This window comes from Canis lupus, chromosome X (genome assembly GCF_003254725.2).
Source record: "Canis lupus dingo isolate Sandy chromosome X, ASM325472v2, whole genome shotgun sequence".
In the NCBI taxonomy this organism is placed as follows: Eukaryota; Metazoa; Chordata; class Mammalia; order Carnivora; family Canidae; genus Canis; species Canis lupus.
Genome location: NC_064281.1, coordinates 60,331,563 through 60,353,090, shown reverse-complemented (window position 1 = coordinate 60,353,090; position 21,528 = coordinate 60,331,563). Strand labels below are relative to the sequence as shown.

Here is a 21,528-nt window from a genome sequence, read left to right as displayed (position 1 = left end):
AAACAACATTTAGTGAGATCATTTAATACTTATAAAAACCCTGCGAGGCACGTTCTTCCTGTCTAACCTTACTCAGTCAATATGTTGTATTTTTGGTAGACTGTAGTCCACAACAGTAATTTCCAAATTTTCAAGAAACACACTCTGCTCTTCTATGCCTTTGGGCCTTTGCACATTTTGCTTTGTCTCCACCTGGAATGTCCTTACCTTCCTCTCCAATTATCAAACTCCATCATATTCTTCAACAGCCAGTTCAAATGTTACTTTCTTGGTGAAGCTTTCCCTTTGATCTTCCACACAACTGAATTAAATTAAAAATATTTGCTATGCCTCAGTAGCTGAATATGGTTGGATGAAAACATACAACCATACTGATATCTAATTTTAAACATGTGACCACTAACTTTACACAAGCCCTTAGAGTTGTCTGGCAATTTTACACTTCCCTAGTCCATTCATTCTCCATTCCTTCTAAAGGGCTATTTTATATCTTCCCTTCTCTAACCCTCATATATGGCCAGATAATGAATCGGCTTCCTACTTTAAAAAGAACTAAAAAGCAATCAAGAGAACTTCTGCAAGCTCTCACTGCCACATCTTTTTTTAAAATTTAAATTCAATTTGCCAACATATACTATAACACCCAGTGTTCATCCATCAAGTGCTTGCCTCAGTGCCCGTCACCCAGTTAGGTCATCCCCCCACCCACCTCCCTTTCTGCAACCCTTTGTTTCCCAGAGTTAGGAGTCTCTCATGGTTTGTCTCCATCTCTAATTTTTCCCACTCAGTTCCCCTCCTTTCCCTTACAATCCCTTTCACTATTTCTTCTAATCAACTACCTATGCCTATGTACACACAAATGTAGCTTCCCTTCTGTTATTATAAACTGCCCTTGCTCCTACTTAAGGCCAACTTCTCCACTTATGCACTAGACCTCTTTCCTTTGCTTATTCTAGAACATTTCTCCAATAATTTTCTTTTTCTACTGCATAATCACATGTTCTATCTTTGTTGCACATAGTCCTATCTTAAAAAAAAAAAACTCTCTTGATCTTACTTACCTCTTTACTACTGCCCTAATTTTCTGCTTCTGTACTGCAGAACTTGGAAGTGTTGTCTCTATTGACTATCTCCAATTCATATCTTCCCATTCTCTTGTGAACCCACTCCAATAAAGCTTTTGTCACATAAGGGACTCCTAACTCTGGGAGGCGAACTGGGGGTGGTGGAAGGGGAGGTGTGTGGGGGGTGAGAGTGACTGGGTGACGGGCGCTGAGGTGGGCACTTGACGGGATGAGCACTGGGTGTTGTTCTATATGTTGGCAAATTGAACACCAATAAAAAATAAATTTATAAAAAAATAAATAAAATAAAATCCAAAAAGGCCACCAAAAAAAAAAAGCTTTTGACTCTACTACTCCAAAGAATTGTTCACACAGTGTACCACTGATCTTTACTTTCATAAATCTAATGGCTAATTCCTGTTCCTCATCTTACTTGCCCTATTAGCAGCATTTAACACAGTTGATCACTCCCTCCTTCCTGAAATACTTTCTTTCCTTGGCTTCCAGCACATTCTTATGAGTTACCTTCTCATTCACCACTTCTTCCATCTTCTTTGCTGATCTCCCTGACCTATTAACCTATCATATTGTAGGACTCAATCCTTTTTTTAAAAAGATTTTATTTATTTATTCATGAGAGATACAGAGAGAGAGAGAGAGAGAGAGAAGCAGAGACACAGGCAGAGGGAGAAGCAGGCTCCATGCAGGGAGCCTGATGTGGGACTCGATCCCAGGACTCTAGGATCATACCCTGGGCCAAAGGCAGGCACTAAACCGCTGTGTAGGACTCAATCCTTAAATCATTTTCCCTCCTTCTTCTATCTATCTACTCTCACTCCTTGGTGACCTTATCCAGTCTCATAGCTTTAAATATAAGCTATACCAGCTTTGTCCAACAGAAGAATTTGGAAATGCTCTTTTTCTACTGTTTAATACAGTAGCCATTAACAACATGTGGCTATTGAGCAGTGAAATGTGGCTAGTATGACTGAAGGGCTGAATTTTAAATCAAAAAAATTTTAAGTTTATTTATGTATTTATTTTATGCAATCTGTACACTCAACATGGGACCCAGACTCATGACCCCAAGATCAAGAGTCACATACTCTTCTGACTGAGCCAGCCAGACAACCCTGAATTTTAAATTAAATACAAATAATTTAAGTTTAAATAGTCATATACAATGAATGGCTATCATATTGGATGACACAGATCTATAAGTGGATGACTCCCAAATCTACATCTCCAACCTACTCTGTTTCACTGAACTCCAGACTTGTATACCCAACTGCCTAGTTGTTATTTCCATTTATATGGCACCTCCAATTGAATATCTAGTAGGCACTCAAATTTAACATGTAAAAAACTGATCTCCTGATCAGTTCTCATCAATATTGCCCTTTCTTTTAAAAAAAAGATTTTTAAAATTTATTTATTCATTAGAGACATAGAAAGAGAGAGAGAGGGGCAGAGAGACATAGGCAGAGGGAGAAGCAGGCTGCATGCAGGGAGCCCGATGTTGGACTCGATCCCAGGACTCCAGAATCATGCCCTTAGCCGAAGGCAGGCGCTCAACCACTGAGCCACCCAGAGATCCCCAATATTGCCCTTCCAATGGTCTTCCCCATTTTATTTAAATGGTAACTTCATCCTTCTAAATTGTTAGGCCACAAACCTTGACATAATTCTTTTTTTTTTCTTTTTCCTTGACATAATTCTTGACTCATGTTTCTCACACACCTCATATCCAATGTTAGAAAATCTGTCAGCTAGCTCTCCCTTCAAAACTCATTCATATTTTGATCACTTCTTATGACCTCTACTATTAACACATTGGCCCAAAACACTTATCTTTCACCTGGATTATGGCAACAGCCTACTAACTCATCTCCCTGCTTCTGCCCTTCCCCTTATTCCTCCAACCATGTATTTTTATCAGAGCATCCAGGGTAATACTTTTGAAACATTAAGTTGGATTCTGTCACTCCTATACACAAAACTCTCCAATGACTTCCCATCTCAAGGGCAAAAGCCAAAATTCTTTCAATGTCCTTACATAATCTAGCGCTGTACTGCTCTCTAACCTCATCTCTTACCCACTTCCCACTCATTGACTCTGCTCTAGGCACAGTGTTCTCCTTGTTGTTCCTCAAACTAGTCAAGCACCCTGGACTTTGGTACTTAACATCCCTCCTACCTGGAATGTTCTTGTCACAGATACTCACATAGGTTTCTCCTTCCCCCTTCTCAGGTTTTTGCTCCAGCACCAACATCTCAATGAGGCCTACCCTGATCATCCTATATAAAATGGGACACAATACTCAACAGCATTCCCTATTCCCTACTTTACCTTCCTTTATTTTCCTCTACACTACTATCTCTATCAGACATATTATATTTTCTTATCTATTTGCTCACTGTTTTGTGTTCTCCCACCAGAAATACAAGTTCCAAAAGATAGTCACTTTGTCTATTCTGCTTAGCTGATTCTTTAGTGTCTTGAACAGTGTTTAACAAAAGGTGTCAAATGAACAAAATTACTATGTGTCAGTATACTTGATGCTGGAACTTCACAGACAAATAATAAAATATAGTTGGGTAGAATCAAGCAGGTAAAGTATTATCATGCTAAAAACAGAGAGTACGTACAATTGTGATTTAAAAAGAGGAGCAAATATCTCTACCTATACATGTCAGTCAGCAAAGGCTTCACTGAAGAAAGAGGTGAGCTGAATCTTGAAGGATGAAAATAAGTTCATGAGGTAGATGCCACTGTAGGAAAGGACATTATCCAGAGAAAACAGTGAATTAAATGATCTAATAGGCGTGAAATGACACAATGTAAAAAGGAACTGTAAGTAATTCCATATAAATGGAACACAGAATGCATGGAGGTCAGTGGAAAAAGACAAAATGGTTGGTGCAGGGAGATAGGAGACATAGCATGGGGAACAGACCTAGAACAAAGTCCAGAGAGACTGGTCTTTGTCCCACAGGAGACAACCAGCAAAGCCAGAATCCCTAACAGAACTGCATTGATAGGGTTTAGGATACATACAAATCTCCAAAACAAAAATTTTCTGAGGGGTAGGCATAACTTTCATTACATTCCTCCAAAGGTTCATTATTCAAAAAATAAGTTATAAAACACTATAATAAAAGGTATTAGTCAGAAAGTTATATAATCATATTTGCAGGTTAGCAAAATCACTCAAGCATAAATGGGTAGGGAGGTGCTATAACACTCAGGTGGGTATATTATGTTTGGGGGCAGATGGACAAACCAACCAGAAATTTAGGAAAACAGGTTTTGGCTAGAGATGTGGATTTTGGAGTGGTGGTAAAAGCCTAGAGGTGGCAGAACAAGCAATAGATATGAATGAGATTGTACACAGAGTATATAAAATAAGAAAAAGACAAAGAACAAAACCCTGAGGATACCCAGTATTTGAGAGAAAGAGAAAAGAGGAATTAGAGGAGGATTGGAAGCAACAGCCAGGTAAGTGACAGGATAATTTAGAGAAAGAATGGTCATGAAATTAAGAGAAGAAAGAACTTTAGGAAGAAAGAAATGGTCAATAGTTCTCAAATGCCTTAGGCATTTGAGCTCATGCAAGATGTGGACTTGAGAAGAAACCACTGGAGTAAGTATTGAATAAGGTCATCAATGCTTAGAATGCTACTTAGAAAACGTAGTTTCAGTAGTATGGATGGGACAGAAGACAGGCTGTGCAATGAATAAGTGAATTAAGTAAACCTAGACTACTCCTTCTAATAGCTTAGATATAAAGGAAAATAAGAGACAGGATACAATCTAGACAGGATTACACTGATATTGATGGAAGAAATGTTTATATGTTTAGGAGAAGGAGCCAGCACAGAATTGGAAAACAAAGAAGCAAGGGGAGTAACAGAATAAGGTCCCTGGAGAATCAAGAGAGGGTGGGATCTAGAGCAAAGAGGAGGGATACCTCTTCCCCTGAAAAAGGAATCATTCTGAGCAAAAAGTTCAAAGAACAAATGTCTGAGAACCTTAATTTTCTATGTGAAAAATAAACTTGATAATTTGCTTAGGGAACTAAGGAGAAGGCCACAGTATCTTGTGCAAGATATAAAAGGTTTAGAGTAGCTGTGATGAGAAATAAAAGAAAGATAGCTGAACTAATATGGAAGATCAGCTAAGACTAGCATTTGTCACCCTATGGTACAATCAAGGAGCACAGTTGGGAAATATTCTCGAGTAACTCAAGTGAAGTGATCAGAAGGCCTATGGTAAAATCATTTGAGAGAATGAAACCATGATGCCAATTTTTGTTTCTTATCTAACAGTTCAGGATTATAAAGTTAGACATCTGTTAATATTTGTCCCATAATTGGTACTATGAAGAAAATTAGCTTACTTGAGAGCTGGGCATCAATAATCATGGAAGATGAAGTTGATGACTGTTCATTATTTGCACCAATTTGAACCAGGGATGCATTTTTAATATTATTTTCCTCTATCTTCCAGTTATCCTTATGTAGCAAGCCTTCAATATTGATGACTTTACAGCTAATACCACAGCCTGGCACAACCTGGAAATCTATGCAGGTACCCAAGGTTTCAGTGTCCAGCTCCTAACAAATAGAAACAGAAGGATTTCTTCTGCTGTTCTAATAATCCAAGATCATCAATAGCACACTCAAAGATTACCACTGGTTAATTCTAAATGTTTAGACACATGCCACATGCCCAGTTAATTCTAAATGTTTAGAACAAAATATCAGAATTGTTTATTTAAATCCCACTCTCTAAAATGTATACCAAGTTTAGAGAAAGAAAACAGGTAAGATTTACCAATATTCTCTGCCTTTTCCAGTAGAGAATTACAAGTTAAATTTTTAATTCTATTGTCAAGTCAGATTTTCTATTCAGTACAGGGCAAAGGGTAACAAAGAACAGGGCCTTTAGTTACCAGAATGCCTCTCTAGTATGATTCTGTGTCCTTAGTAAGCCAAAGAATTTTGGTGGCCATCATTGTTTCCTGGCTCTTTATATCTTCATCCTCTCTGTTGTTTGGTTTGGGTGTAAAGAAGCCAGGTCAGTAATAGTAAATTGGTAAAAAGGAAAGAACACCAATGATAGGAATTGCCATATCATAACTGTAAAATTATGAGATAATTTACAAAGAACTTATACAAATCAATGATAAAAAGATAAATAATCCTATGGAAAAAAACAGGCAAAGGATACAAGCAGAAAGAAATTCAAATAGCCATTGAAAAGATGCTCAGCCTATTTACATAATTATGTAAATGCAAAGCAAACCACCAATGAGTAAATATTTTTTATTTATTAAATTGGAAAAAATAAAGTAAGAATGTGGGGAAATGAGCACTAATAACTTTTGGTGAAAGTATAAAATGGTACAACCCTTCATGTGGGTATTGGTAATATTTGCTATGTAGGCATTGGTCGTATTCATCAAAATTTAACTGCATGTATCCTTTGATCTAGCAATTGCACTGATACGCATTTAACATAAAGATAAACTTGCAAAAGCTGACAAGAACATTAACTGTACATTATAAAAGACAAAAAACCAATCATATAGTAGAATACAATATAGCCATTAAACATAATGAGGCAGATCTATATGTCCTAATATGGAAAAATCATTCAATAAAATAAAACAAGGTACCAAAGATTGGTCACAGTGTGACCTTTCTACATAAAGTCTAAAAAGTAATAAATGCATATATTTTCAGATATGCATTAAAAATGGTTAACAAATGCACACTTTTGGGACTATACTAAAATTTACTGAATTATATAATTTACAATGACCTTTATAGTATGTATCTCAATAAAGCTGCATAGTTATGGTCTGGAAGCAGATTATCCTCTTTCTGACATTGTGACAGAAGGTCAATTGTAGCCTAATGCTATGTCACAATGCCTACATCATTCATCTCATTTAAACTCATCACTCAGGCATTTTACCATCTCACATCATCCTAAGAAGGATTAGTATAGTAAAAAAAGTAATTTTGAGGGAGAGAGAGAGAGACTACATTCACATAACTTTTATTACTGTATGTTGTTATAATTATTCTATTTTATTATTAGTTATTCTTATTAATCTCTTACTGTGACTAATTTATAAATTAAACTTTATCATAAGTATGTATGTATAGGAGGAAACACAGTATATTTGGGGTTCAGCACTCTGCAGTTTCAAGCATCCTATTGGGTCCTGGATTCCCTGTAGATAAGGGGAGACCACTGTATTTTATCTTATTTTATTTTTTAAAGATTTTTATTTATTTATTCATGAGAGACAATAGAGAGAGGGAGAGAAGCAGAGACAGAGGCAGAGGGAGAAGCAGGCTCCATGCAAGGAGCCCGATGTGGGACTTGATCCTGGGACTCTAGGCTCACGCCCCAGGCTGAAGGCAGGCGCTAAACTGCTGAGCCACCCAGGGATCCCAAGACCACTGTATTTTAAAAGACTGCTAATGAATTAACACTTGCTAAACTTTGGAAAGAAGAATTATGAAAGAGGGCAGGGAATGAGGCTTTCCTTTTTCATTATGCAACTCTCTGAACTCTGAATTTTCCTACCATAAATAGGCACTATATTTTAATTTTTTAGTCAACAGGGGTCATCTGTGTGATAAAATTATAATTTCCTTTTCCATCTTTATAGTCTTCTGTATGAAGAAACTAACACATATTATAAAATAAAATGAGAAAATAGAAGTCTTTCTAGCCTCCTACCAACTATATATGTAAATCATAGTCAAACACCAGTTTAGATTTGGTCTGTATAATTTTTGTAGAGGACAACTACACTAATAAATAAAGGAAAAATTGTACCTGTTTGCAGTATTTGGTTATGGCTGCTCCTAGAGGGTGTTCACTATTACTTTCAGCAGTCCCCACGATGGCCAGGATCTTATTGCGTGATATTCTGTTACTTTCCACTAGAATCTTTACTTGATTCACTACTGGGGTTCCATGGGTAATGGTTCCAGTCTTATCAAATACGACTACTTTCACCTGTAAGAAAATTAAAATACACTGTACCTATATGACTTAATATCACTTTCCCAAAAATAAGAAAAAGGTTTATTTTACCATATGAATATTTTGTTTCTTAATAAATTGACCTTTCACTTAATTGGAGTTGAACTGTCTTTGAGTGAGCAAAAGTAATGGAGAATAAGGAAAAAATACTCTTATTTATATCTAATAACCCTCCCTTGCAAATGTTTAACCATACTGTGAATATATGTTAAACAACTAGAACTAATTGTTAATTGTTGACTATTAGTAAGTAAAGAAGAGATGACTCTGCCTCCAGGGAAAGAGAAAGGCTTTCAATACTAACCAGTTCCAGAACTGGAGTGGAAATCTGGGCAGTAGGCATATGATTATAAAAGAAAGGTAATTGTGAGCACCAAATAAGACCTGCTGGTTTGCTATGACTTTATTGGGTCTGGATGAGAAGCCTGGTCTGAGAAGAGACAGCTCAGTGAACCCATGAGGGCAACTGAGCCCAGACTTCCTTAAAAGGAAGAATCTGGAATTAGAGAACACAGTCACTCCACAGTAAATTTGGAATATGAACCTTGAAAACTGAATAGCTTGAGGAAGCAGGATGAAAAGAAAAAGAAAAACTAAATACAAAGCATAAATCTGAACATAAGAAGAAATAGCTATAAAGAGTATTATGGAAACAGCTGAGGAAACTGGAATATGGACTAAAGGTTAGATAACAGTATTATAGCAATGTCAACTTCTTGCTTTTGATCTCTATATTATGATTATGTAAGAGAATGTCCTTGTTCTTAGGAAAGGAGCCTGACATCTGCAGTAAACGGAATACAAGAGTTCTTTATACTGTTCTTTCAATTCTTAAGTTTGAAATTATATCAGAGTAAATAAAAAATCACTATAAAAACTAACAGCTTGTATTCACTGGTTATATGAGGTTCCAAGTCTGTTGTAAGCTGTGTTCTGTGTTTACTACATGCATCTGTATATAGTTTATATATATCCTCATAATAAGAACATATTAGAAGGAATACGGTTTTAGTTGAAGTCAAGCAGCCTTGATTGAAATTGTTGTGGAAATCCTAATATGAGAGAGATGAGGAATAAGATTATATTTCTGAAGTCATAGCTGCAAACTGTCAGCTAGTAGCAAAGGCAAAGAAACTACAATGTTACTACTATAAGCACTATCTTACCTTGAAGAACACAAGCAAAGACTTGCATTTTTCCTGGGCAAATATGTCTTCTATCATCCTTATCTAAAGACATTTTTAATCTAAGCTGGAATAGGACTCCCAAGTTTTTCACATCAGGGTCTGCTCTAAGAAAGAAGACCTGTAGTAGTTTTAGAGATCTTACAGAACTAAGACCAATCCAGAACAGAACCAAAAAAAAAACACCTTTCCTACCTCAACCCTCAAGACAGTCCCAGAAGCAGCTCATGGGATCATGAGAAGAAGCTTCTGCACCATGTGGAAATAATTTTAGATTCTGTTTCTCAAAAGGGGTTCTACTGCCAGTTTGGATGGAACAGTTCTGGAGACTATCTTACCTTATGAGCCATCTCCAATGGCTCGCCACCTTTGATTAGTATGCCATTTTGAGCGCCTACTCCTGTACCCACCATCACAGCAGTTGGAGTGGCTAGTCCCAGTGAACAGGGGCATGCAATGCACAGAACTGTGATAGACGCTTGGAAAGCAAAGCGTATTATCGTTTCTGTTCGGGAGATACTTCTGTTATATCCCTTTAGAAGAAAGGCATGAATTTTGGTTATTGATCTAGAGCTGTATAAAACAAAAGGAACAAAGCTTAACTCTATTTAAATAAAACCACATTTTTCAAGTCACACATAACCTACTTAGCTGCCAACATATACATTTCAGTTACTAGTAAGAAAACACTTTTTTTTCTTGTAGGAATATAAGAAATTGTGACATTACTGGTAAACAAGTCATAGTCCTAAAATTAAAAATTCAATTTTGCTGATTCCTAAGTTACAAACTACACAGTTAACCTAAAGAACATGAAAACACCTGGGTGACTCAGTGGTTGAGCGTCTGCCTTCAGCTAGGGGCATGATCCCAGATTCCTGGGATCGAGTCCCGCATTGGACTCCCTGGAGGGAGCCTGCTTCTCCCTTTGTCTGTGTCTATGCCTCTCTGTGTGTGTGTCTCATTAATAAATAAAATATTTTTAAAAAATCTAAAGAACATGGGCAACCCCAGTGGCTCAGTGCCTTCAGCCCAGGGCCTGATCCTGGAGACCTGGGATCGAGTCCCACGTCGGGCTTCCTGCATGGAGCCTGCTTCTCCCTCTGCCTGTGTCTCTGCCTCTCTCTCCCTGTCTCGCTCTGTGTCTCTCATGAATAAATAAATAAAATCTTAAAAAAAAATCTAAAGAACATGAAAGTCACCTTGTTCCCTCTATATTGAGAATAATGGCTTTTATTAGAGATTTTCAAAAATAGCTGCAAACATGGGACCTAATTCTTAACAAATCTGATCCTGAACAAAAAGAATTCTGAATCTCTACATACTAAGACCATAAATCTGCCTTTCACACTATACTTTAAAGACAATGGAAAAATCACCCAGCATGCAAAGGAAGCTTAATCCTATTTCAGTAAAATTTTCTTGAACATAACAGGGTGAACTGAATATATCAGGTAGTACAGCTCTTAGTGACATTGAATATTTGCTTGTGTGAGTAAATACAATTGACAGCATTAGGGGAAATCTCCTAGACCCCCTTGAACTCATGAGAAAAATTCCTAAGGGATACACATTCCAAAATACTCAGCAATCTTCTTGTTCAATGTGTAATTAACCAATATGAATCATTTAAAAAATTATACTAATGAGCATATATCATGAAGTAGACATGTAGTTTTTATTACTCAACCTGTTCTATTTCTTTTTTACATTCAGAACCACAGTAATAGTGTAATAGGAAATCCATTTGGAAATATTCACAATCTGGTCACTGAGAAATGGGAAAAGTTCCACCCTGCATTACAGCCAACCCACTGTGTTTGAGGAGCCAGAAGCACAGGTGAGATTAGAAGTCACCTGTCCCAACAAAGCCCCATTCCATAGCTCTGTGAGTTTTTATCCCAAGCTTCAACAACCAGAGGGAACGGTGAGAACTGGTAACTAAAATACTGGCATAGGTAAGGGTTTGGCTAAAGGCCCTGAAGAGCCTAAGCACCAAGGAGAGAAAGGGAGATCAAGTAACATATGAAAAGGGGAAGAGACAGGAACTATCATGGGGCCCAATTTCCATTTTAAAAAAATAGCAGGAAACTAGATGATTTGTGGAGGTGTCTGTCATCTGTGGCAAGAGTAAATCCCTCCACCTCATCTAACTCTCTGAAATGTTCCAGAGTTAGAAGACTTCAGTTTGTTTTTTATCCCCTTAAAAGAAAGACCTCTTCTCTCCGACCACTCCCCTCCATTGCCCCCAAGAAGCCACATGTCCTGATCTCACACTCTTCTTTCCGATTTCCACTGTCTGAGTCTAGAGTGAGACAGAGTCCCTCCTCCCTGAACCCAAGATTTAAGGAGTTCTTCCCCAATGCACCAAGGAAAAGTAGCCAGATGAGACTGAACACTAAAGTTTTGGAAAAAAGCACAGATGCAATTCCACAAACTAGAGGCAGTATTATTTATACACAGAGACAGGTTTAACACATTCTATCCAAAAAGGGGCTGTAGGAAGCTGTGGTCATCAAAACAAGCTGTGGTCATCAAAACAGTGTGGTACTGGCACAAAAACAGACACATAGATCAATGAAACAGAATACAGAATCCGGAAGTGGACCCTGAACTTTATGGTCAACTAATATTTGATAAAGGAGGAAACTATCCATTGGAAGAAAGACAGTCTCTTCAATAAATGGTGCTGGGAAAATTGGACATCCACATGCAGAAGAATGAAACTGGACCACTCTCTTTCACCATACACAAAGATAAACTCAAAATGGATGAAAGATCTAAATGTGAGACAAGATTCCATCAAAAGACTAGAGGAGAACACAGGCAACACCCTTTTTGAACTTGGCCACAGTAACGTCTTGCAAGATACATCCACGAAGGCAAAAGAAACAAAAGCAAAAATGAACTATTGGGACTTCATCAAGATAAGAAGCTTTTGCACAGCAAAGGATACAGTCAACAAAACTAAAAGACAACCTACAGAATGGGAGAAGATATTTGCAAATGATGTATCAGATAAAGGGCTAGTTTCCAAGATCTATAAAGAACTTCTTAAACTCAACAGCAAAGAAACAAACAATCCAATCATAAAATGGGCAAAAGACATGAATAGAAATCTCACAGAGGAAGATATAGACATGGCCAACACGTACATGAGAAAATGCTCTGCATCACTTGCCATCAGGGAAATACAAATCAAAACCACAATGAGATACCATCTCACACCAGTGAGAATGGTGAACATTAACAAGGCAGGATACCACAAATGTTGGAGAGGATGAGGAGAAAAGGGAACCCTCTTACACTGTTGGTGGGAATGTGAACTGGTGCAGCCACTCTGGAAGACTGTGTGGAGGTTCCTCAAAGAGTTAAAAATAGACCTGCCCTACGACCCAGTAATTGCACTGCTGGGGATTTACCCTAAAGATGCAGATGCAATGAAACGCCGGGACACCTGCACCCCGATGTTTCTAGCAGCAATGTCCACAATAGCCAAACTGTGGAAGGAGCCTCGGCGTCCATCGAAAGATGAATGGATAAAGAAGATGTGGTTTATGTATACAATGGAATATTACTCAGCCATTAGAAATGACAAATACCCACCATTTGCTTCGACGTGGATGGAACTGGAGGGTATTATGTTGAGTGAAGTAAGTCAATCGGAGAAGGACAAACATTGTATGGTCCCATTCATTTGGGGAATATAAATAATAGTGAAAGGGAATAGAAGGGAAGGGAGAAGAAATGGGTAGGAAATATCAGAAAGGGAGACAGAACATGAAGACTCCTAACTCTGGGAAACGAACTAGGGGTGGTGGAAGGGGAGGAGGTTGGGTGGTGGGGGTGAATGGGTGATAGGCACTGAGGAGGGCACTTGACAGGATGAGCACTGGGTGTTATTCTGTATGTTGGCAAACTGAACACCAATAAAAAATAAATTTATTATTTAAAAAATATATTTAAAAAAGGGGCTGTAGGAACATAGAGGAAACAAGCTACTGATAAACTACTTCCTACTAGAGCAAAGTAACAGTGCATATAAATTCATACTCTCTTAAGTGCAGGCTACACTGCACATTTACTCATACTATCTCAAACATATGGACCCCTAAAAGGGTACTTGACCTAATACAGTGGAAGTGTGGTAATAAGGGTAACATGACATGGTAATGGATGAACAAGCATATGGTGATGCTAAAGCAACAACATACATCAACAAGATAATAATTGTTCAGGAAAAATCCTTTTCCATTGCTGAGGTTACAAATTCAAAGTTACCTATGAACATTCTCCTCTGAATTCTTTTTATTTTCTTTAACATTTTTTTCTTAAGATTTTTATTTATTTATTCATGAAAGACACACACACACAGAGAGGCAAGAAACACAGGCAGAGGGAGAAGCAGGCTCCTCGCAAGGAGCCTGATGTGGGACTCGATCCCTCATCTCCAGGATCACACCCTAGGCTGAAGGCGGCACTAAACTGCTGAGCCACCCGGGATGCCCCCTCTGAATTCTTTTAAAGCTATGGCTTAAAACAAAATAAAAATCCATACCAATAAGAGAAAGGATAAAAATCATGCGATCATTTCAATAGATGCAGAAAAAGCATTTGACAAAGTACAACAATCCATTCATGATAAAAACACTCAACAAAGTAGGTTTGAAGAGAATATAGCTAACATAATAAAGGCCATTTATGAAAAACCCATAGTTAACATCATCCTAGAGAAAAACAGAGAGCTTTTCCTCTAAGGTTGGGAACAGAACAAAGATGTCCACCCTAACCATTTTTATTCAACACAGTACTAGAAGTCCTAGCCACAGCAATCAGACAGCAATAATCAAAAATAAATAAAAGGCAAAATCTAAATCAGTAAGAAGTAAAACTTTCACTATTTGTGTATTACATGATATTATATACAGAAAACCTGAAAGGTTCCACCAAAAAAACTAAATTCAGTAATGTAGCAGGATACAAAAATCAATCTACAGAAATATGTTGCATTTGGATACACCAATAATGAAGCAGGAGAAAGAGAAATTAAGAAAATAATCCCATTTATAATTTCACCTTAATAATAAGATGCCTGGGGATCCCTGGGTGGCTCAGTGGTTTAGCGCCTGCCTTTGGCCCAGGGCGCAATCCTGGAGTCCTGGGATCGAGTCCCACGTCAGGCTCCCTGCATGGAGCCTGCTTCTCCCTCTGCCTGTGTCTCTGCCTCTCTCTCTCTCTCTCTCTCTCTCTGTCTATCATGAATAAATAAATAAATAAATTTTAAGAAAAGAACTGCTTTAAAAAAAAATAATAAGAGGATACCTAGGAATAAATCTAACTAAAGAAACGAAAGGCCTGTACTACGAAAACTAAAACACTGATGAAAAAAATTGAAGATGACACAAAGAAATGGAAAAATATGCCATGCTCATGGAATAGAAGAACAAATATTATTAAAATGTCTATACTGCCTTGGGCACCTGGATGGCTCAGTTGGTTGGGTGGCTAACTCTTGATTTCAGCTCAGGTCATGATCTCAGGGTCCTGGGATCAAGCCCTGTGTTGAGCTCCATGTTCAGCAGGGAATTTGCTTGAGGATTCTCTCCCTCTCCCTCTGCCCCTCCTCCAGCTCATGCTTGCTCTCTCTGTCTTGAAAATAAATCTTTTAAAAAAGTCTATACTACCCAAAGCAATATAAACATTTAATGTAATCCTTATCAAAATACCAACAGCAGGGACACCTGGGTGGCTCAGTGGTTGAGCATCTGCCTTTGGCTTAGGGCATGATCCTGAAGACCCAGGATAGAGTCCCGCGTTGGGCTCCCTGCATGAGGTCTGCTTCTCCCTCTGCCTGTGTCTCTGCCTCTCTCTCTCTCTCTCTCTCTCTCTCATGAATAAATAAATAAAATCTTTTTAAAAATACCAACAGCATTTTTCACAGAACTAGAGCAATCCTAAAATTTATATAGACCCACAAAAGCAATCTTGAAAGAACAAAGCAAAGCTGCAGGTGTCACAATTCCAGACTTCAAGTTATATTACAAAGCTGTAGGAATGAAAACAGTTATAATAATGGCATAAAAATACATAGGCCAATAGAACAGAATAGAAAACCCAGAAATAAACCCACAATTATATGGTCAATCAATCTTCAACAAAGTAGGAAAAAATATCCAATGGGAAAAAGACAGTCTCTTAAGTGGTATTGGGAAAACTGGACAACTACATGCACAATGAGGAAACTAGACCACTTTCTTACACCATACAAATAAATAAATTCAAAATGGGCAAAAGACCTAAATATGAGACAGGAAACTATCAAAATCCTAGATGACAACACCGGCAGCAACCTTTTTGATCTCGGCTGCAGCAACTTCTTGCTAGATATGTCTCCAAAGGCAACGGAAATAAAAGCAAAAATGAACTATTGGGACTCCATCAAGATACAAAGCTTCTGCACAGCACAGGAAACAGTCAACAAAACTAAAAGGCAACCTATGGAATGGAAGAAGATATTTGCAAACAACATACTGATGAAGGGTTAGTATCCAAATTATATAAAGAACTTATACTCAACACCTCAAAAAAATCCGGTCAAGAAATAAGCAGAAGACATGAACAGACATTTCTTCAAAGAAGATATCCAGATGGCCAACAGACACATGAAAAGATGCTCAACATCACTCATCAACAGGGAAATGCAAATCAAAACCACAATGATATATCACCTCATACCTGTCAGAATGGCTAAAATCAACAACACAAGATATAACAGGTATTTGTGAGTTTGTGGAAAAAAAACAACCCCTCTCATACCATTGGTGAGAACTGGTGCAGTGACTCTGGAAAACAGTATGGAAGTTCCTAAAAAGTTGAAAACAGAACTACCCTTCAATCCAGAATACTACTGAGTATTTACACAAAGAATACAAAAACACTAATTCAAAGGAATACATGCACCCCTATGTTTATGGCAGCATTATTTATAATAGCCAAGGTGGAATATTACTCAGCCATAAAAAAGAATAAAATCTTGCCATTTAATTAACAAGGCAGGAAACAACAAATGTTGGAGAGGATGCGGAGAAAAGGGAACCCTCTTACACTGTTGGTGGGAATATGAACTGGTGCAGCCACTCTGGAAAACTGTGTGGAGGTTCCTCAAACAGTTAAAAATATACCTGCCCTACGACCCAGCAATTGCACTGTTGGGGATTTACCCCAAAGATACAAATGCAATGAAACGCCGGGACACCTGCACCCCGATGTTTATAGCAGCAATGGCCACGATAGCCAAACTGTGGAAGGAGCCTCGGTGTCCAACTAAAGATGAATGGATAAAGAAGATGTGGTTTATGTATACAATGGAATATTACTCAGCCATTAGAAATGACAAATACCCACCATTTGCTTCAACGTGGATGGAACTGGAGGGTATTATGCTGAGTGAAGTAAGTCAGTCGGAGAAGGACAAACATTATATGTTCTCATTCATTTGGGGAATATAAATAATAGTGAAAGGGAATATAAGGGAAGGGAGAAGAAATGTGTGGGAAATATCAGAAAGGGAGACAGAACGTAAAGACTGCTAACTCTGGGAAACGAACTAGGGGTGGTAGAAGGGGAGGAGGGCGGGGGGTGGGAGTGAATGGGTGACGGCACTGGGGGTTATTCTGTATGTTAGTAAATTGAACACCAATAAAAAATAAATTTAAAAAAAATCTTGCCATTTGCAACCACATGGATGGAGCTAGACAGTATGATGGTAAGCAAAATAAGTCAGTCAGAAAAAGACAAATACCATATAATTTCACTCATAGGTAGAACTGAAGAACTAAAACAAAGAGTAAAAAAACTAGAGAGAGAGAGAGAGAAAGAGAGAGACAGACAGACAGACAAACCAAGAAACAGACTCTTAACTACGGAGAATAAACTGACAGTTACCAGAGGGGAGGTGATGGAGGGATGAGTTAAATAAGTGATAGGGATTAAGGAGTTAATTTGTCATGATGAGCACTGGGTGATATATGGAATTACTGAAACATTGTATTGTACACCTGAAACTAATACAACACTGTATGTTAACTAGCTGGAATTAAAATTAAAACTTTCAAAAAAATAAAAATCAACAGCTAAAATTTCCTAAAAACCAAAATTTGGTTGCTCATCGGGAAGGCTCCCTCACCAGATGGCTGGTTAGGAGTACTTTTTAAAAAAAGAAGTGAGACTGCTACATGGGGAAAAACTTGTTTGGTTCAGAAAAGGGAGAAAGGATTTCTAGAATTAATCTTCCTTTCTCTGTACTCCATCCAAAATTAGAATCCATCAACTATCATTAATTATGATGCCTATTTTTTTCTTTTGTATATTTTTATTGGAGTTTGATTTACCAACATATAGTATAACACCCAGTGCTCATCCCGTCAAGTGCCCCCTCAGTGCCCATCACCCAGTCACCCCATCCCCCCATCCACCTCCCCTTCCACTACCCCTTGTTCGTTTCCCGGAGTTAGGAGTCTCTCATGTTCTGTCACCTTCTCTGGTATTTCCTACTCATTTTCTCTCCTTTCCCCTTGATTCCCTTTCACTATTTTTTATATTCCCCATATGAATAAAACCACATAATGTTTGTTCTTCTTGGATTGACTTACTTCACTCAGCATAACACCCTGCAGTTCTATCCATGTTGAAGCAAATGGTGGGTATTTGTCATTTCTAATGGTTGAGTAATATTTCATTGTATACATAGACCATATCTTCTTTATCCATTCATCTTTTGATGGACACTGAGGCTCCTTCCACAGTTTGGCCACCGTGGACATTGCTGCTATAAACATTGGGGTGCAGGCGTCTCAGTCTTTCATTGCATCTGTATCTTTGGGGTAAATCCCCAGCAGTGCAATTGCTGGGTCGTAGGGTAGCTCTATTTTTAACTCTTTGAGGAATCTCCACACAGTTTTCCAGAGTTATTGTACCAGTTCACATTCCCACCAACAGTTAAAATGCCTATTTTAGTAATCATCCTATATTTCAAGTAATACTGCATATAATCTTCAACAAAGAAAGAAGTTCCAAAGGAAACCAGCAGCTTCTTAATATAGGCACATGACTTTCTAAGAAGTTAAACTTGAGTTTCCACCTGAAAGAAATTGTTAAGAGGCAACGTGCAAACCTTACACACCACATATGTATGCTTCAATAACATTTTACATTTCTCTTTAAAGTCTTGTCTTCTTATTGCACCTTGACTTTTCCAGTATCAAATCTTCTACCCTATAACCTCTCTTTATGCACTTCCCTCTAACCTCAATTTCCTTATGTTCTCATTATTTGGTAAAACTGCTTTATACTTAAAGAACTATAAATATATAAATATTTATGTAATAAAACCAGAAGATAAAATAAATAAAACTCAAGTTAATTTTCTCTGCAGAGCTGTATGGAAGTGAGGAAGGTGCTCTCATTTAATCCCTCTCTACCCTCCACACTCATGTAGATTTGCTTCCTGTTAAGTCTGTGGTAGGGGAAACTACACCTACTCTTATACTCCTATATGTCCTTGTGAGGTAATATTAGAACCCAAGGGAGGAAAAGCTGGCAAAGCTGTCATATGTCAAGCAATCAATTCTTCTTGAAATGAAGGAATGTTCACTTGGTCTCTCCTAAACAGAAGAGAATGTCCAAGAAATAAAATGTTTAAAAAACCATTGAAGGTCCAACTAACTCCAGTATTGGGTTCCTCTGAGTGCTCATGAAGTGTGTTGAGAGAAAGAAATCAAATAGCAGCATTCAGAAACAGTCCTGGGTAACAATCTGATGAGGTTTCTCTCTCTCTCTCTCTCTCTCTCTCTCATTCATTCAGGGAGAGGTTGCTTTTTTGTGTTGGTTAGGTAGGCAGGAAGGATGCATGGCTTAGACCTTGGTGGTAGTCTCCTTAACAGGTTGGATGCTGTTTATCTCCACAATGGGGCCTTTGTCAGCTCTACTGGCCTCTTTAACCTGCCCTTCAAAGGCTCATGTAATTTCCTCAAAAGTCCTGCTGTGGGTCTCAGGGATGGAAGACCAAGAAGATACCAAGCAAGCCAGTGAAGACAATAAAAATGAAAAATATAGGCTCCTAAACAGAATGCAGCTGAGGGGGAAGAGTTGCCCAGCCAAAAAGTTGGAGGTCCAGTTGGAACAACCAGCCTCTGTCATTGCACCTTGATGGGGTCCCTGGTTAAAGAGTTTGGCCACAATAAACCATGGAATGGAGCCTGGGTCCATTTCAAAAAAGTGCATGAAGACCAAGACAACTGCAATACAGACAAAGCTCTTTCAGTTATACTTGTCCTTTAATAACAATGAAATAGTCATGAAGATGGAATAAAAATCCATCCCTCCAAAACCAATCAGATGTAGAGTCTTCCTCCCTGTTCTTTCCACCAAAAACAAAGAAACTACAGTGAAGACACTATTAACCACACCCACACCAATGGCTTCCCAACACCTGCATCTTTGAAGATTCCTATTGAGTAACAGAACACAGCACTGATTCCAGAGAGCTGCTGGGAGAGCTGGAGCATGGTGAAAATGATGATACGCTGTCAGTAGCTGAGTACTTCTGAAGAGCTCCAGTACAGTGACCTGTTTTTCTTGTGCCATCCTAGCACTCTCATCTTTCATTTCCCCAGTGTCTTGTCTGAGTCACATCCTGGGTGCCCCATGATCACTAGAAGATCTCCTTAGCACTCACCTCTCCCTTTCTGTTAATGGCCAAGAATCTAGGACATTCAGGGCAAAATGGAAGGGCTAATTTGTAGGACAGCTAGAATGATGGTGAAGCCCAATAGCATGGGCCAAAGCTCTTTAGTCACCAAGATGACTTTCAGAACAAAAGTCTGAGCCACCAGAATCCTGGTAACAATACCCAGCTGGTTAGGAATGCCAAAGGGCCCCCACTCCATCTGCTACCATAAAGCATGTAAGAGATACCTTCCCAATGCACATGGACACAAAATCTGTACAGTTATCAGAAGAAGAGGTCAATAATCTATTGGCCCAGGGTCAGCATTTCAACAGACTCTCCTAACTTGGAGGAACCCATAAGGCAGGTACCAGCAACAGCCAATAGGTTGACAATAAGCACTGAATTTCACCTGCCAAAACTATTGACAAAAAGCCCATTGGAAAAGGAGTCAATCAATACTAATGGAGAAGATGGCCCAGACAACGACCAGAGGGCCACAGATAGAGACAAGACAAGGACCCTGAGTTGAGGGAGATTTCTAACCTCTCTTCCAAAGAATTGAGAAACTCCTTTATGACTGTCTCAGGAACACTGATGACTCCAAAGTTGCAGACAAACTAGAAAGAGTCTATTGTATCAATGGAGATAGCAAAGATCAGAAGTGCTATGACCTTCTGTGTCTCCAAGGGCCCTGATTTAATTTTTTTCCAATCTTCAATAAATACCTAGGAATGAGATCCCAGAGACACATCTTCTAGACAATAATCTCTTCAAAATAATAGTGAAAGGGAAAATAAGGGACGGGAGAAGAAATGTGTGGGAAATATCAGAAAGGGAGACAGAACATAAAGACTGCTAACTCTGGGAAACGAACTAGGGGTGGTAGAAGGGGAGGAGGGCGGGGGGGTGGGAGTGAATGGGTGACGGGCACTGGGTGTTATTCTGTATGTTAGTAAATTGAACACCAATAAAAAAATAAATTAAAAAAAAAATAAAAAAATAAAAAAAAAAAAAAAAACAAAAACAAAACAAAATGTCCTTCCTGGCAGCAAGTTTTTCTTCAGGTCCCCAGTAAGGCTCTACATCTCACTCTCACTCCCCTGATTCTAATTGTTTTATCTATCTATCTATCTATCTATCTATCTATCTATCTATATATATATATATCTGTCTATCTATCTATCTATTTATTTTTCTACTTGTTCTTTAATTAACAAATAACATGAAGCAGTGTATATCACGGCATTTTTAAAAATAAAGAAACACAACAAAGACTTTCTTAGTAGTAATGGCTTTATGATGCTAGATTCTTTTTTTAAGATTTTATTCATTTATTCATGAGACACAGAGAGAGAGAGAGAGACACAGGCAGAGGGAGAAGCAGGCTCCATGCAAGGAGCCCGATGAGGGACTCAATCCTGGGACTCCAGGATCACACTCTGAGCCAAAGGCAGATGCCCAAACACTGAGGCACCCAGGCGT

General features: G+C 38.4%; 1 protein-coding gene across 13 annotated transcripts in view; it reads right to left on the bottom strand.

The window, feature by feature from the left end:
- Positions 1-21,528, bottom strand: part of ATP7A (ATPase copper transporting alpha) — a 154,045-nt gene that overhangs the window by 20,540 nt on the left and 111,977 nt on the right. For all 13 annotated transcript variants that reach the window (XM_025466244.2, XM_049107383.1, XM_035712174.2 and 10 more), the window contains 3 exons: positions 9,656-9,850; positions 7,924-8,106; positions 5,465-5,681 (listed from right to left, as the gene is read on the bottom strand). In XM_025466244.2, the coding sequence (XP_025322029.1) occupies positions 5,465-5,681; positions 7,924-8,106; positions 9,656-9,850 (595 nt within the window). The remainder of the gene's footprint in view (positions 1-5,464; positions 5,682-7,923; positions 8,107-9,655; positions 9,851-21,528) is intronic.